Genomic DNA, 17,274 nt, shown 5'->3' with positions numbered 1-17,274 from the left:
CCTTCACTCTCTCTCTCTCTCTCTTTGCACCCTCTACACCGCCCTTGTTACTATTACCAACGAATTGATCACATTTCCTCTGACACACATTTTAGTCCGGTACTAATTTTGTTTGTTTTTTAGAATAAAGATCTCAGATTGTTGTTGAAGTCAAATGTTATTATTATTATTTTTTTTTATTTTATTTTTTGCAAGCATGACACATTTGTTTTCAATAGTTAATATGCGTTAAATGCCTTTTAATAGCGTTGCAGATACACAGTGGAATTTTCAAAAAGATTGTAGTCATTGGGGCTCAGAGGGAAAAGGGGAATTAACGAGCCTCTTTGAATGCAGCACTTCTAAAGCTGCGCAGTTCGGGGACTGGTGAAGCTTATAAAAAAAAAACTAATTTCGGAGGTATGTACCGTAAAAGATTATTCCAACTAAACTGTTCCGGTTAGTGGATGATTTGACCAAAAAATGCGGAACATTTGTGTTTTTTTTCTCTCTGCTGTTCTCTTGAATTCCCTAGTTTTTCAACTAAGTGATTAGGAAAATAAGTTTTTTTTTTTAGAGTGGACTTATAAATACGTTTTACCTATAAGCCACGTATCTGAAGCCTTATAATTTATGCCGTAAGGAACCCATTTGGTGCCGTATGCTTGTAAAATCCGCTCCGTGACCCGGTTTAACCGCTACGACAGACACATTACCAGCCGCTGTTTTCTTCTTAAATGCTGGTTGACGCTAAAGAAGAAAAGGGGGGCAGTTCTACAGTTCCGCTGTCCTCTTTGTTTACTTTAAATTGTTACATGGTGATAAATTGGTTTACAATCGAGGAGCCCTCGACCAGACCGTACTTCTGGTTTCCCACATTCCGGCGTTCAGTGAACGTGTCATACAGCAGGGATTTGGGGCGCCAGATTACAGCAGAGCTGGCCTTCTTCGGACTGTTTTCTCTCCTTTCTGTGGGTTTTTGTTGTTGTTGTTTGTGTGTTTCTGTCTGAACTTTCTTTGTTGTTGATCAGATGTCTGCTGCACTCAGCCTGCGTCTGTTGCACTGCTACTCGAAGCAAGGTACTGCATCCACCAAAGTCCTGATAATAAACACGCATTCGTGTTGAATGATGCAGCATCACTTCATGTTTATTATGCGTCTCTCCAGGCTCATTTGGACATGGTTCTGGTGGCATGATGCGCACATTCAGTGTTAGTGCGCTGAGAGAAGGCTACAGTAAGTACCGGTGCTGTGCCTGAGTAATTACACCACACCCCTTTAACTTTTTACATTTTGTCCTGCTACTACTACAAATCTCTGTGTATTTCTTTGGGATATTATGTGACTGACCGACCTATAGTAAAGTAGTGCGTAATTTCTACTTGGGAAGAAATGACATGTTTACCCTGTTTTGAAGAAGGAGTTTAAGTCTCATTTATTCTGACAGGCTTTAACCTACATTTAGGCTCTTTTGTATCTATTCTTATAGACATGTATTTTTAATTCAAAGCACTTTGTGGTTCTCTGTGAAGTAGGGCTGGACAATATGGCTTAAAAATAAAATCTCTGATTTTATCATGCCAAATCTGATTATTTGTTGGGGTTTTTTGCCCCTCCTTTTCATTTCTCAAAAAGAAATTAAAGACATACTTCAATTTTCTATTTATTTATTATTAATTAATGTATGTATTATTTTTTTGTAAGACCTTTTATGGCAAGCATTTCGTCCAGGAGTTGACCTGAATTCCTACACAGCTTGTTTGGAAAACAAGATGGCGGCCCTACCATTGTAAACAATGAAAATATAACAAAATGCAGCTAGTGGGATCACTCAATCAGCTAAGAATAGGCTTCACTTCACTTGTGTAACTTCAAACCAATTTACAATAAAGTAAATAAATCAATTAAAGGGTCTTATGGTAAAATATATATATATATATATAGTTTCCTCTTTACAATATTTTGACAATATGTTCAACATAGCATGCTGTTTTTTTTTCATTGAAGCCCAATGAGTACATTTGCAAAATAAAATCTTAATATATTGTAAATTTTTATTCATAGATTAAATTGATTTATCGCCTAGTCTTACTGGAAAGTATGTTACATAAATTATCTTTACTGACTTGCACACTTACGGACTGCATTTTTCTTTTTTTTTTGGGAGATCGCTCAAACTCAGGTTGGATGAAGGGCATCTGTTTAAATTAACTTCCCATGTATGAAGTTTGTAGATGTGAAGTGACATAATTGTAAACAGTTATTAGGGGTGTGTATACTTTTGCACGTGATTTCCATGTTTTTGGCAAAAATGACCAGATCTAACAGATTATCTAACCACTTGTTTATCTCTTTGCTCTCCTGCCAGAGTATGTAAACGCTCAGGAGCTGCCAACGGACCTGAGATCCATCACTGACCGCGCTGCGACAACCCTCTTATGGACTGAGCTCTTTAGAGGTCGTAGTTAATGTTATTTCTGGGCAGATGGCCTGATTCGTGCATGGAGTTAAAGCTAAAAATTGTATTTTCTTATCAAATCTCACGAGAACACCAAGGTTTAATTTGAACTCACTGTGTGGGCAAAGCTGATTTGTAGCTTACATGTTTTTTCCTCAGTAACATGATCCTCCGCTATTATGAACACAGCATCTGTGGTATGAGTCAGTTCCACAGGCACCTGTTGTCTGTAGCCCAAAATGCCAAATGCATTTTCGTTTAAAACGGATTTGAGTTAATTTGACTCGCCAAGGAGAAGGGCAGCAAATGACTTGCAGCCACAGACATTTATATGGTTTTTATAAAAAAATAATCAACTCTGACTGTTGTAAACTCAGATTTTCTTTTTTTTTATACAATTTTTGACTTTAAGAATGCCTCAGATGAAGTCATCACTTGTCCTTAAATTACTCTTTGGCAACAACTCCCTGCAGGCTTGGGGATGACCATGAGTTACTTGTTTCGTGAGCCTGCCACCATCAACTACCCGTTTGAGAAAGGTCCGCTGTCGCCGCGGTTCCGTGGCGAGCACGCTCTCCGCCGGTACCCCAACGGAGAAGAGCGCTGCATCGCTTGCAAGCTGTGTGAAGCTATCTGCCCTGCTCAGGTAAAAAAATAAATAAAAATCATGCTTAAATGATGCAGTGCCAGTCAAAAGTTTACATACTCTCATGACAAGCATGAATTTGATATTCGTTTTGGATTTTAACGATGCATTTAAGCCGTTCCTCTCCCAAGGTGGAATGATGATGCAACAAATAACTTTAATGGCCTTTAAAAACAAGAATTGAAAGTTCCAATTTATTGTGGATTTTATCTTTTCCCCTCAAATTCAGAATTGAAATGTTTTTGTGTTCATAAACAATACTCTGGTACAACTCTGGCGGGATAATTGACCTCTCTTCTTTTTATTGGAATAGGCAAATCTACTATATATTAACCATTTTTTTACCAGACAGAGACTCAGCTTATCAGCTTAGTTCCTAAATTTTCAATATAATGTGATCGTTATCATCAAAAGTCACCTGAAAACGTCTTTTGTGTAAAGACTCTTTAGCTAAAGCAGACGTGCTTCAACTCTCCCCACGATAAGTGCTGACCGAATTGTACAGTGAGCAAAGAAGGACGTAGGAAAAGGAGCCTCTATGCTTCCTCTCATAGCTCTTTTAGCATAGGAGCCTCGCGAGGTCCCTTACCGGCGCTAAGGAGCTATAAGGAATCCCACAATCCTTTGCGTGACATGATGCATAAGCACAGCTCACCTCACAGAAATGAACGAAAATGTCCAGAGAGAAGAGAGCACGCACTTGTAATTAGCGCTTTTTCATCCTGTAGATAGTGGAACAGTGTAAGGGCAAAGTTTTAAATCAAAGGAAGCAACAGACTCACCAGCTGTGATATGATGAACTATGTGCATATGCATATGTTATCCTGGTGTTAAAAATAAAACCAAATTATGAAGTCAAAAGAAAGAAAAGAAAGAAATTAAACAAAATCATCACCAGTGTGTCAACTCTGTTTAAGAAGACAATAACAAACACTTGGATCGTTTGCTGTTAGAACTGGAAAGTCTGCGTAGGTTTAAGAGACTTCATGTGTTTTGGTTTGTGTAATGGAGAGCGTCAGCCGTGTGCCTTTCTGTTACATGATAACATCGGAGTTAAAGGCTGAGCGAAATCGTCACAGTAGTCAGAAGCTCCTATCCTATCCATGACAGCGTTCTAACTGGTGACCCCATGAAAGGTCAAGGAGCAGGAGCCAGGAGCTGTAATTAGACGCCTTCAGATGCAGCCAACCTCTCTTTATTTGTCAAATTTGCCTTAGACAGAGGGGTTGCACTGCACACACACATGTTGCACTCTTCCATAAGATCTCGAAGAAAATAAATATGTCAATAATTTAACAAATTCATCATTTAAGTTATCTACAATGTAAGTTATATAACACATTGTAGAAACAAAAACAAAAAAACAACGCCATATTCTCAGGATTGGGAAAAATTGCACCGTTGGAAAGTTTCAGTCATCCGACCCAAATTGTCCCCTCTGATAAAAGGAAATCGGTTGGGATATTCAAAAAGAACCAACTGAGGGTCAAGCCTCATCATAAACCAGAGGATGTTAGAACTCCAGTGCGACTCTAAATAGGGAAGCCAATTCACAGCATCGTCGATGAAGAGGCTGCAGGCCGAGAACGGAGATTGTGATGCAAAATTGAGACACAGCGTAGCTGAAATCTGCAGCTCCACCCATAAACAGGCCCAAAAGCCTTCTGGGGGGGAAGACAAATATTCAGCTATTTGGCTTAAATAAAAAAGTATGGTTGGAGGAATCAATGCGAGACTTTCAAACCAACTCATTCATGGTGTTGGCAGCATCATGCCGCGGGTTGCTTTGGTACCGGCGCCTTGCACAAAGCGGGTGGAATAATGAAGGGTAATGACGCCCACCAAGTTCTTTACACTTTCTTAAATTCACCAGCTAGTTGGTTGAAACTTGGACATAATCGGGTGTCTCAGCAGGGCAACGATGCTAAGTGCACACCAGAAGCAGGCTTGTATTAGGCTTCTGAAACGACCCAGACCACAACCCTGTTTGTAAATTCATGGGCTATGCTTCAGAGCTGGGTCTGTGCCAGAAAACCAACTGCTTTAAAGGAGCTGCGCTATTTCTTCTAAGAGCAGTGATCAAACAGTTAGCTAGAATCGTGCCAGGAGCTTGTTAATGACCTTCTCGGCAGCGAGCTGGAGGCCATTTAGCCAGTTAGTAATGAGGCCTGCTTCCATATATTGGAGCTTCTATGTATAGTTAAGACCATTTGTGAATAAGAGAGAATCCACAGTAAATGAAATCCTTTGTAAAGTCCTTTAAAGTTGTTTGTTGTACAATTCCACTGTACAGCTCAAGGAATTGAAAACCCCAAATAAACATAACACCCCGATGTTGATGAATGAATGTAAACGTCTAACTGGCTCTTGAGATCCGTTGAATTGCAAAAACACACCGAGCAACATGATCTCGGCTCTAAAAGACGCCTCTATACCATCGGATGGACGGTTAGATGCCAACAAAAGAAATGTCCGCCTAAGGGACACCACTTTCTGCTTGTCCCCAGGCCATTACCATTGAAGCCGAGACTCGAGCTGATGGCAGCAGGAGGACTACGCGCTACGACATCGACATGACCAAGTGCATCTACTGTGGTTTCTGTCAGGAAGCCTGTCCGGTTGACGCCATTGTGGAGGTGAGAAAATGAAAGGCTTTATTTAAATATTTATTTTTTACCTCTAACGAAACCTTTGACCAAAACATACATTTTCTTTCATGGGTACCCAGTATATCGGTTTGAAAGTTGATTTTTTTCTCTTTTCGATCCTATCCCCAGGGTCCAAACTTTGAGTTTGCTACAGAGACTCATGAGGAGCTGCTGTACAACAAAGAGAAGCTGCTCAACAACGGGGACCAATGGGAGGCTGAGATAGCAGCCAACATACAAGCTGACTATCTTTACAGATAAACTGCTGTATCAGTGACCAACCGTTTAATATCTGCATTAAAGAAATAGCTACATTTAGCCTTACTGATGCAAAGGTGAGTTAGGGGTAAGCGCTGCAAACACGCACAAATTATACGCTGCCTGATGTGAAATGTGACTTTACTCTACTGGACTACTTGAATATGGCTCACACTAATATTTAATGTTGTAGTAAGTGTATAACAAACTATTCTCAACCAAAGACGCAGTTTTAAGACTATGCAACGATGATGGTAGGGTTGAAGTGTGGCACTGAGCCACCCATGTGTGAAAGTGATGTCTAATTGTCTTGTTATGGTCTTGTGAGAATACACCTCGGCCATCAGAGAGGAAATCATCTTTTTATGGAAATAAAGAGGTCGGTTAACATATTCGTGTAGTCAGCTAGCCTATTTTTTGGATTCATTTTGATGAAACAACCCTAGGGAGTAAGAACGATCCCCAGGCCTGTGTTGTAGACACTATTTAACCCTATGAAGGATTCATCAACGTGTCTACAGCTCCTCTTAATCAAACGCACTCACCACTCTGAATCAGGGTCAGTTGGGACTCTTGAGACCTCCCGACTTTTTGCCATTGTTCCAGATTATAATCTTTTTTTTTTTCATCAATCTAAAAAAACTGTTAGCCTTAGAGATTGTTTTTTTCTTCCTCAAGGCTGTTTAGACACCTGTTTTATTCAATTAATTGGAGGAGTATCCATATTGCATGTTTGTTTACTTCCAAATCTCACAGTCCATCAGTATCTTATCAGATTTTTATTATAGAGAGAACATTCTTTATCCTATCTATAAGGGTTTAATAAGGGTTTTTAATGGCACAAAACTGGCAGATAAAGCAGACAAACACTTTTTAAATCTTGTTTTGGTGAAATTTTCGATGAAAAATAAAAATCTTTTAAAAAAAATGGAAAGATTGGGTACAACAAACGTTATACTTGTGTTTTGTTAACCCTGCCCTTTGCTTTAATATTAGTTTCATAGTAGGCAAGACCACAAACATGCAGTGATATTTACTCAAACCAGTGTGCGAAATACCTGTCAATGTTTGGGGGGGGTCCTCATCTCCCGATTGTTGCGCAATACCGATCTAAATTTTCTCAATATGCAGTAGGCCTATAACATTACAATGTCAAAGTCAAAGTCAGCTTTAATGTCAATTCTTCACATTCACCAGACATACAAGGACTCGAGGATTTTTCTCATTCACCAACAGTGAAACAGATAAAGTGCACAGGCACAACAGATAATATCAGTCCCTAATACTAAAATTTTAAATTTTTTTGTATTAATTGTTGTCAACATTACGTCTTTCTTCTGTTTTGCGCGCACATGGCTAATTTGCATATACGCAAACAGGATTGGCTGGTTCCACTTGGCAAAAAACAGAACATATTTGTGAAAAAAAAATTTGAATTTTAAATACTGGACATGTTGAACTTAAAAACATTTTAGTGACCATTAGTGACAAAAATATTTAATTTTAAACATTTTTTGACACAATTTAAGACCCCCTTTAAATTTTGCTTTTGAGGCTTTCAGTGGATCTCATGGGTTAATCGGGGGGTATTTCGCACTCTGACTCAAACGCAGACTTGGATACGCCCACTCATTAAACCTGGCTAAGTAGAGCGAGCGTTTTTGAAGAAAGAGGGACCTATGTAGACTGCTTTTTTTTTCTAAGCCAAGAAAATAGAAAATAATCACCCACTAAAAGTTAGGAAATCATACGCCTTGCTGTTAATAAGGGAAACGTACAAAACCCTTTTTGTGTTTTGGACTTAAAATAATTTTAGTTCCATATTCAACCAAAAACGGGCTACTTTATGTGTTTCAGTAAAATATTGCATTTAGTGTATTGTTGAAAAGTTAATAGTTTTTTTTTTTTTCAATCAAAAACGTTTGTGTGTTTTAATTAAAGAAAAAATAAGTCACATTTTCATGACTCGTGTACGTAGAACTTGCAAATCCTGGCTTGAGTGTCAAAAAATTTGACCATTTACTGGTTTTACCAGTCCATCTTTTTTAAATACTTTGATGCAAAACGTCGACCCTTCAAACTCTCTAACATCTTTTGCATAGCCACTGCAAAATATATGCTTAAAATTTATATAGCCTTCACCTTTATGATTCTAGGTGAAATGCAGGATGTTAAGACTAATAAAGTAACTAGTTCTTTTGCTGTTGTTTTTTTTTTTTTTTTTCTCAATGCAAAGCTCTCACCTGTTTCGACAGATAAGGTAGTGACTATTTCTGGTAGCGTTGTGTTTTTCTGCTGAATGATGTCGAAGTTCACACGGTCAGTAATAGACCGATTACAGTGACACATTGGAGCATATTTTTTGATCGCCCAACTTGAACATGCTATATGCGAGTCATCTTTAGGTGCTAAACCCTTTTAGGTGAGACACATAAACTAGGTCTTAATACAAACCAAGACAGTTTGAACTGGTAACATGAAATATTGTATTGATATAAAAAGCATCAAAGTTTATGCAGCTTGCGGCTTCAAGCTCAAAAGTCAGTTCAGTTCATTTACGTTGTAGAAATTCGCACAAGCATTTGTGAAAGAACAGGACGCTCTCAGGAGCTCGGTGAGTTCCAGCGTGGTTCTGTCTGTGATAGGATGCCACATGTGCGACGCGTCCAGTCGGGAAATTTCCTCGCTCCAAAATATTCCAGCTATAAACTATCTTGTGTCTTATGAGAAAGTGGAAGCAATTGGGGAGTAACAGCAACTCATCCATGCAGTAGTGAGCCTTTTAAACTGCCAGATGTTGAGGCGCATGGTGCAGAGGTCACCAGCTTTCTGCAGTCAGTCGCTACACACCTCCAGCATCACGTGGCCTTCAGATTAGCTCAAGAACAGTGAATATAGAGCTTTGTGAAATAGAGCACGGCGCCACTAGAGGCGCGTTCTCTGGAGTAACAACTCACGCTTCTCCATCTGGTAATCTGATGGACGTCGTGTCTGGGTTTGCCGATGGCCTGGAGAACGGTAGCTGTCTGACTGTGGAGGGGGGATGCTTGAGTGCGATTTTTTTTTTTTTTTAGTTCCAGTGAGGCGCTTTGAATGTTTCAGCAGACCAAGATATTTTGGGAATTTCTCTGCCCCCAACTTTGTGGGAACAGCACCAGAGCACAGAGCAAGGTCCACAAAGGCATGGATGGGAGGGTTTGGTGTGGATGACTTTGACTGACCTCAACCTGACAGAACACCTTTGGATGAATCATTGCGGAGACTGAGAGCCAGGCCCTGTCGTCCTAACCTGACCCTAGCCAGATGGATTTCGCTCCGCTTAGCTCCACTCATCCATCTGGGAATGATCCAAAGGAATGGCGTTTCAGAAGGCTGGGCCTTATCAGAAATCCTTGCATATGATTGGATAAGCCACTTGTCTGTCATCTTTATCGACGTGCTATTTCAACCACTCACACCGAAGCTAACCCGTGACGCTGATGAGAGCGGCGCAGGAAAAAACTAAACTTTTTTTTTTATGTGTTTGCGGCTCACACGCGTTTTATTGACAGTGAGCTGACAGGAAGAGGGGGAAAGACAGGTGGCAAAGCGCCACGGGTCGGAGTCGATCCAGGTCCGACCGCGTCGAGGACTAAAGGACTCCTAACATGGTTCGCGCTAACCGCTCCGCCACGGGCGCCGAGTCCGCCACGGGCGCGCCACGGAAAACAAAACTTGCCAAATCCGATCGGGAGAAAGGCGAAAACATGGTTTCCACCAACAAAAGCCTTCAGAGCCGTTCTCTGATGTTCTTTTAATGAAACAATATTAGGTAGATTGGACAACACGGAAGAAATAGCAGCATCAATGTTAACGCTTGCTTCCTCAACGAGCCGCCATTGTTGAATCAAAACAGTCTCACGGTCACTTCTCCACTACATCACATCTATGAAACTCCAGCCCTGCGTCCTGATTGGCTGGACAATAAAATTGGTTGAAGAAATCACTCTCTATGGAAGATGTCCAAGATGGATGTGAGTGAAGCTAGGCAGAACGAAATTCAGCTGGCTAGGGTCAGGTCACTGTCGTCCATCATCAGTGTTTGACCTCACAAATGAAATGCGTTTCTGGAAGAATGGTAAAAACTGACCATAAAACACACCGCAGAATCTTGTGGACAACCTTTCTGGAAGAGTTGAAGTTGTTATAGCTGCACAGGGTGGACCAACGCCATATTGAACCACATGGATTAAGAATGGTATGTCGTTTAAATTCATGTGCAAGTCAAGGTAGGAGAGTTTTGGCAATATTGTGTGTCTATCAAAAACAAACGTTTTGATAAAAAAAAAATGGGAGTTGGCTCCACATGACAGAACCCTTAAAATGGAAAGTTCTTGTTTCAGGATAAATAATTTATTCAAATAAACTCTTTATGACCGAGGGATACGGAATCCGAACCATCGTACGTATTTACCGCTGCGCAGGTCACGTGAGCAGGGCGGAAACTGACTCATAGTCCACGCTGAATCTCCCGCGAACGCAGCCATTTACTCTTTCCTCTCTTCGCATTGACACCGGTGAGTCTCTGCTTTCCTCCCTCACTGCGGCTCGGCCTAAAATTTCAACTTTAGATTTGCGTGGAAAGTCAGCCCGGGCAAGCGAGAACTTTTGAGGTAATCCTCGCATTTCACAGGCCTCGCAAATGTTGCCATACGAGCCGCTAGACCAGGAAATCGATTTCCTTTTTTGTCTTGTATGTGTGTGTGCTAACTGCTAGCTAAAGTTAGCCGCTAGCGTGTTGGGGAGAATGGCTCCCCGTGCTAGGTAACATGCTAGCACGCCTGGCTATCTCGTTTCACTGCTTTGTTCTTCAGAACAGCTAGTCTCCTGTGTTTACCAATATTAATAAAAAAAAATACACGGTCTTGTGCTGTTGTTTTGATGTAGCTGTTGCTTCTTTTTGCAACGGAGAATATAGTTAGCTGCAGCGTGGAACACATTAGCCGCGTCTTCGGGCTGGTTGTTCCACTCGAACAAGAAAAAGTGCGCTCGCTCGTCATATGGCGCACTAAACTAACGCCAGCAGTTTGTTAGCCGCTAAGCTAGTTAGCAGCCCGGCGACGTTTGAATTTGGCCATTTGGCATAAAGTCTAACATGTTTGCGTTAACCCGAGACGTAGCCTGGCGTGCTATTTTAGACAAGTTACCAGAGGAGGGGGGCTAATAACGTTAGCGCAACGCCGCGTTGTCTACGCGACGGAAGGGTTAGCAGGGGTGGAACATGCTAGAAAGGAAGTTGTGCATGTAACAGGCTGATTTTTCTCGTGCACAAAATACACTTCGCACAGCATTACGGTAAACAAAGTGCTCGATTCTGCCTTAAAGCTGCGGTTGAAACCTCTGGCTAACCGCTAGCCGGGGCTAGCATAGCGCGGCCAACTGGAGGATAACGGACAGGGAGCTAACTGACCATCCCGCCTTGTTTTGTTTTCCACCCAGAAAAGTCGAGACCATGGCGGACTCTATGGGACAGTGTGTACCTGTGGCGGTGTTTAAGGTAAGCATTTTTGCTCGATTATAGCTATTATGTGCTATTTGTGTCTTGGTGGGGGTATTATTTTTTTTTTAGGGAGCGCGCATCAATTAAGTGTGGCGAACCGGTACCAGCCAGTCTGGACTAACTGCTGTCTGTTCCCCTCAGCTGGTGCTGGTTGGAGATGGAGGCACAGGAAAAACTACGTTTGTGAAGAGACACATCACAGGAGAGTTTGAGAAGAAGTATGTAGGTGAGTACTCACCCGGGACGTTGGAAAGGATGCTGGATAAGATCTACAGATAAGACCTACAGAGCTTGTCTAATGAAACCAGAAAACATAATAAAAACCTGATGTATTTGAGTGTAGAGTTAAACGTCCTGTAAAAGGCCCAAAGAGGATCTCAGCACTGCTGGGGGAGAAAAAGTTAGACTGAGATTTTGTTGTCCCCTTTTATGTTTAAAACCGGAACAGACAGCATCTTGTGTTTACAATATGACATCTGCCCTTTAAAATTACAGTTTTGAGGTAAGAAAAAAAAATACTTCATGAATTTCCTATGAAGGTAAAATAATTTATCATAAAGGATGAGCTAGTAAGAAATTTCAGCAGATTTATCAAGTAGATGTCATCAAAAATCAATCACGAACCTTTGTCATCATGCATTATTTATATATATATATATATATATATATATATATATATATATATATATATATATATATATATATATATATATATATATATATAGCACACTTCCTGGGAAGTTTAAACTGTGCAAATGGTCATTAGGGTCTGATGTCAGTCCCTTTGCTACAACCACTAGCAAATATGACTACTTTCTAATCAAATTCCTTAAGACACAACAACTTGTGCAAAATGTATCAAAACAGAAGCAAGTTTAAACAAAAAAAGTTCAAATACAGAAAACTAAATTTGAAATTGTTGCTCATGGACACAAAATCTACTTCCTCCCCTTGTTCTTATTTTGAAACTTTTATTTAACCAGGTTAACGGCTCTGTGAGATAAAGACCTGTTTCACAAGGGCAACCTGGCTCAGAAGGGCAGCAGCATATGGGATAATGGACAGTACTGACAATAAAACCAATATAGATTTGAAACATACAAAGAATGAGCAATATTGAATAAAATGGAGGTCTAAACAGTAATATAAAATTTAAACGATAGCAATTCAAATAAAGTAATAAGAGTTTTAACCTAACAAACTGATCATGTTGGAAAAGAAAATATGCAAAGCATTATGAATGACGTTTTATTAAACCAGTCTTGTTTAATCTATCCAGCTTTCTTTTAGATATGCGCACACATCAGATTTTACTTAATTTCTGTCCCTTTACACATCTTTGTCTTTTTATTTTAGCCACTCTGGGAGTAGAAGTGCACCCGTTGATGTTCCACACCAACAGAGGACCCATCAAGTATAACGTGTGGGACACAGCCGGTCAGGAGAAGTTCGGAGGCTTGAGAGATGGCTACTACATTCAAGGTACATGATCGCATCTCTGGTAGTCTGGAGGCAGCTTGACTTCTCCCTCTTTGTCTGTTACCTAAATCCTTTAATCATTATTTTTTTTTATTAACAGCTCAGTGTGCGATCATCATGTTTGACGTCACCTCCCGAGTCACCTACAAGAACGTGCCCAACTGGCATCGTGATCTGGTCCGTGTGTGTGAGAACATTCCCATCGTTCTGTGTGGCAACAAGGTAGACATCAAAGACAGGAAAGTCAAAGCCAAGAGCATCGTGTTTCACCGCAAGAAGAACCTGCAGGTAATAACTGCTTTATTTGGGGGGGGGGTTGCTCACTTGTAGACTGGAATAATCTTTATTGACTCTAAATCTGTCTTTGTGACTCTCTCCCACAGTACTATGACATTTCTGCCAAAAGTAACTACAACTTTGAGAAGCCCTTCCTGTGGTTAGCAAGGAAGTTGATCGGTGATCCCAACTTGGAGTTTGTGGCTATGCCAGCCCTCGCTCCCCCAGAGGTCCAGATGGACCCGTCCCTGGCCGCCAAGTATGAGGAAGAACTTCAAGTAAGTATAAATATGATTGGATGCTACAGGTTTAATTTTGCAGCTTTTTCTTGTTTTATCTCAACACTATTTTCAACTAAAAATTCACTTTTGTTTCACAGGTTGCATCACAGACCGCACTCCCAGATGAAGAAGATGACCTCTAACATGTTTCTGGACCCCCCCCTTCCCTCTCCCTCCCCTCCCCAAACCCACCCCTAGCTGTGGACAGGAAGTTGGAGTTTTTGCCCCTTTACTGTAAAATCCCTTTTCAGATTTTTTTTTTATTTTCAAAATTTTTTGTTTTAAAACTTAAAGAAAAAAAAACTTGGTGCAAAAGTTGTCGTTCTAATTTCACTGTATGACACGCCCGCCCTAGTGTTGTTGTTTGGCATAGCAACATGCCGCTCTCTCTCTTCGTCGTCAAGCACCCTTCTCTCCGCTGCAAACATCCAGCTCACATAATGCTGTTGTACGGTGTACTGGAAGCACTAAGGGGAATAAACTTTGAATAAAAACATTCTCAGTATAATATAATTGTGTTGCCTCAGTCATTTTTAATGTGATTGCAAGCCTAGAAAATCAGAAGTAAATTGTAAATGTCCAAATACTTAAAGTCTCAACTGGAAATTGATGTATATTATGTCATTGCTAATTAACTTTTAAAACTAAAGATTAAATGTTTTTTAAACATGTAGCTAAATGTTCTTATCAATGGGTTCATAGTTGGATTCAAATTGGTGTTTGGGGGGGTCTTTGTGCTGGAAATTTACATATTCTTCCTGTGCATGTGTGGGTTCTCTGAGTACTCTGGTTTCCTCCCATAGTCCCAAGAACATGACTGGAATCCAAATTGCACTTAAGGTGTGAGGGTGTGTGTGCCTGATTGTCCAGTTGTGAGTTAAGTACAAAAAGCTTTGTGGTGCATTTTAACCACTTCATTAAGTGCCAGGGAGTTTGAGTAGAATGGAATAAACCAGGGAAATTGGAATCTGAGGCTAGGTGAGCAGTTTTATGAATCCTGAAGCTTTAGTGATTATTTTCCCACCTGAAAAAGTTCTGTACTTTTAGCCGTGTATAAAACAATAATAAAATCCTTAACCAATTTGTTTAAAAACTGCTGTACTTGCAAAGTTTTGGTATGTTGGTCTAAGCTACAATGTGGAGTGAGGTGTCTGAGAAGCCATTTCCCTGATGTTATTTCTCTTCTGTCCACTAGGTGTCAGTGGCGTCCTTGTTTTGTTCCGTCGCTTCTAGGATGAATTACGCAACAGCTTTGCTGATTACGTTCAATGTCACGTGCAATGTCTGTCTACACGGATGTTGGTTCTCATTCATTTTTTTTTTGGACCTTGGTTTCGGACTGAGCTGAACCAGTTTCACACAGTTCACTGAATATGAGTGTAAACCCGTTTATTGTCCAAACAGGAGGACAACACAAAAAGTTCCCTTTGTTTAAACTCGCAGCTTAGGTACGATGAAATGTTGACCTACAGTTTGGTTTCTTATCTTACTTTAAAGCCCTAAGCCTTTTAAAATTAAACCCATTCACACGGCTGCGTGATGGAGTGTAACTTTCACTGCAAATCTGGAAAACCACAAGTGGTGCATTCAAGCAACAATTAAAAAAAATACCCTTTAGGTATCATTCAATTGGTCACCTTAGATGCAAAGCCTGTCTATTAAAACTGCTTTTGGTATGATCGTGTTTTGTTTTACCCCTATTTCAGACCATATAGGATGAAGAGGGTATGTGTTATAACATCAGAATGTGTTATTCTATAGAAACTTAAATTGAAATAAATATTTGATTCATATATGTTAACAGCACCGTTGATGACTTATTTACAAAGTGAAAAACAGTAAAGCATCACTTTTGGCACATTTTCACGTTAATGCTTTCAACTGAATGAGAGTCTGCCTCTAGGGAGAAGATTAGCAGACATTCATTTAAACAGGAAAAAAACAAGCAGAACCAGGAAAACAAACTAAATTCATGACTGACAATTATATACAATTTCGCAATCCAATTAGCAAAATAAAACTTGCCAAAGGACATGCAATTGTTATGACTGGAATTGACCTTTATTGTTTACGGCAGGTGAATTAAAGAATGCGTTGCCTGTATATTATGCTCTTTGTCTCTATAGTGTTTCAAAGCCAGCTGCTTAGATGTTGTTGCAGCAATAACACATGGGTGCAGAGCAACTCTGCTGTTTACCACAAACATGTTGCTGCAAATATTGCATGATCTAAGCTTTCTCAAGATGTTTGTGGCATTTCTTTTATGTTTTTCTTTCAAACTGGAGACTAAAATTAACTGTAATGTTGCATCAGATCAATCTTCTTCCCCACATTTAGCACAAAAAAGGTGCCTTATCTTTACTGGTGAATTCACCTGGGATCTCCTTTGTCACGTTATTGATAAGGGATGTTTTCAATTATTAGTCCAGAATTTGACTTCCTGTTGACCCCGCTAAGTGAAATCAGTGAGGATTAATTATTTAATTAATGATCATGAGCTATGTTGCAAAGAAAGAAGAGCAAAAACGAATCTGCACAAATACAAAGCAGGTACCTTTTGCTGCAGATGTAACTGCAGCAAAAGGTTGTTAAAAGTACTGACTCAGGCCTGCTGAATGAAAATGCACAAGCTGCACTTTTCAGGTTTTATTTGTAGAAAAATCTTGAAAAGCCGACATCTTTTACATTCTCCTGCTCAATGTGCACTACCTTCTATTGGTCTATAAGATAAAATAAAATAAACAACATTAAAGTTTGTAGTTGTAATGTGACCAAATGTGGCCTTCGGCATTCACAAATAGTAACAAAAACCTACCAGTTCCCAAAAAAGCCTCGTTGAATCGCATTATTCCCACAGTACCTGAATGCATCAGCAGTGCAGGTGGCCCAGGGCGTGGCTTCATCCAAGTTTACAAAGACGCGGCTGCGCATGCGTGAGCTAAAAAAGTGCGTTTTAGAATGATTAGTGGTGGGCAGCGCAGAGGCAGATTATACGGCTCCACGCAACTGTTGTTTTAATCCCCTGGAAGAAGAGATTTAGCAAGAAAAAAAAAACCACTGCCTTTAAACCCAGCAGCCATATTGTATGGAAAAGCGACGACAAGACTCCACTTTTCCTCACAAGCCTCCTGCCAGGACTTTTGGGGAGTTTTAAATTTCCTCTCACCGGCGATTGGGTTTGTGTTGCACGGCTAGCTCTGCAGCTGGCTGAGGAGCACAGGCGCTGGGCTCGCTTTCCCATCCAGTTTGGTGCGATATTAAGGCCGTTTTTGTTGGCGTGCGAACTGTTATATTAAACAGCTGATAATGAAGGACCGACTGGAGCAGCTGAAAGCGGTGAGTAAAGGCCAGGAAAGGCATTTCTCCTCATCTCTTTCACCGGTGTCTGCGCTTAAAACTTACCTTTTGACGGGGAAAATGATTAATTCGTAGCAGGACATTGGAAACAAACTCAGGGTTTATACTCTAAACGTTCTCTCAACCCTTTTCTGAGAAGGATGAATCATATTTTATGAACTATATTCAGCCATGTGATGACATAACTGATGATAGATGGTGGTGAACCTGCAGCTTAAATGTGGATTTAATGTGGTGGTGTTGGGGAAAGGTGTATTTACTCATTTAGGCAAAATGCCTTAAAGTTTTTTTTTGTTTTTTGGACATTTTTGTTGATCTGGACAGTGTTAGTCAGTGCACTTAATAGGTTTAG

General features: G+C 40.3%; 2 protein-coding genes across 2 annotated transcripts; both read left to right on the top strand.

Annotated features, from left to right (window-relative positions):
- The first annotated feature begins 287 nt into the window (after positions 1-287).
- On the top strand, positions 288-6,616 carry ndufs8b (NADH:ubiquinone oxidoreductase core subunit S8b). Its single transcript, XM_012871858.3, has 7 exons — positions 288-399; positions 1,011-1,059; positions 1,148-1,216; positions 2,349-2,438; positions 2,912-3,084; positions 5,592-5,720; positions 5,862-6,616. Exons 2-7 carry the CDS (start codon positions 1,011-1,013, stop codon positions 5,991-5,993), a joined length of 642 nt encoding a protein of 213 aa, XP_012727312.2. The 5' UTR covers positions 288-399; the 3' UTR covers positions 5,994-6,616.
- A 3,911-nt stretch (positions 6,617-10,527) lies between these two features.
- On the top strand, positions 10,528-14,075 carry LOC118557315 (GTP-binding nuclear protein Ran). The gene is made up of 7 exons (XM_036127163.1): positions 10,528-10,546; positions 11,469-11,526; positions 11,671-11,755; positions 12,886-13,011; positions 13,109-13,296; positions 13,392-13,562; positions 13,664-14,075. Exons 2-7 carry the CDS (start codon positions 11,482-11,484, stop codon positions 13,706-13,708), a joined length of 660 nt encoding a protein of 219 aa, XP_035983056.1. The 5' UTR covers positions 10,528-10,546; positions 11,469-11,481; the 3' UTR covers positions 13,709-14,075.
- Positions 14,076-17,274: the final 3,199 nt, after the last annotated feature.

This window comes from Fundulus heteroclitus, chromosome 23 (assembly GCF_011125445.2).
Source record: "Fundulus heteroclitus isolate FHET01 chromosome 23, MU-UCD_Fhet_4.1, whole genome shotgun sequence".
NCBI lineage: Eukaryota > Metazoa > Chordata > Actinopteri > Cyprinodontiformes > Fundulidae > Fundulus > Fundulus heteroclitus.
Note: the sequence above shows the minus strand (reverse complement) of the source record. Positions and strands in the feature narration are given on the sequence as shown.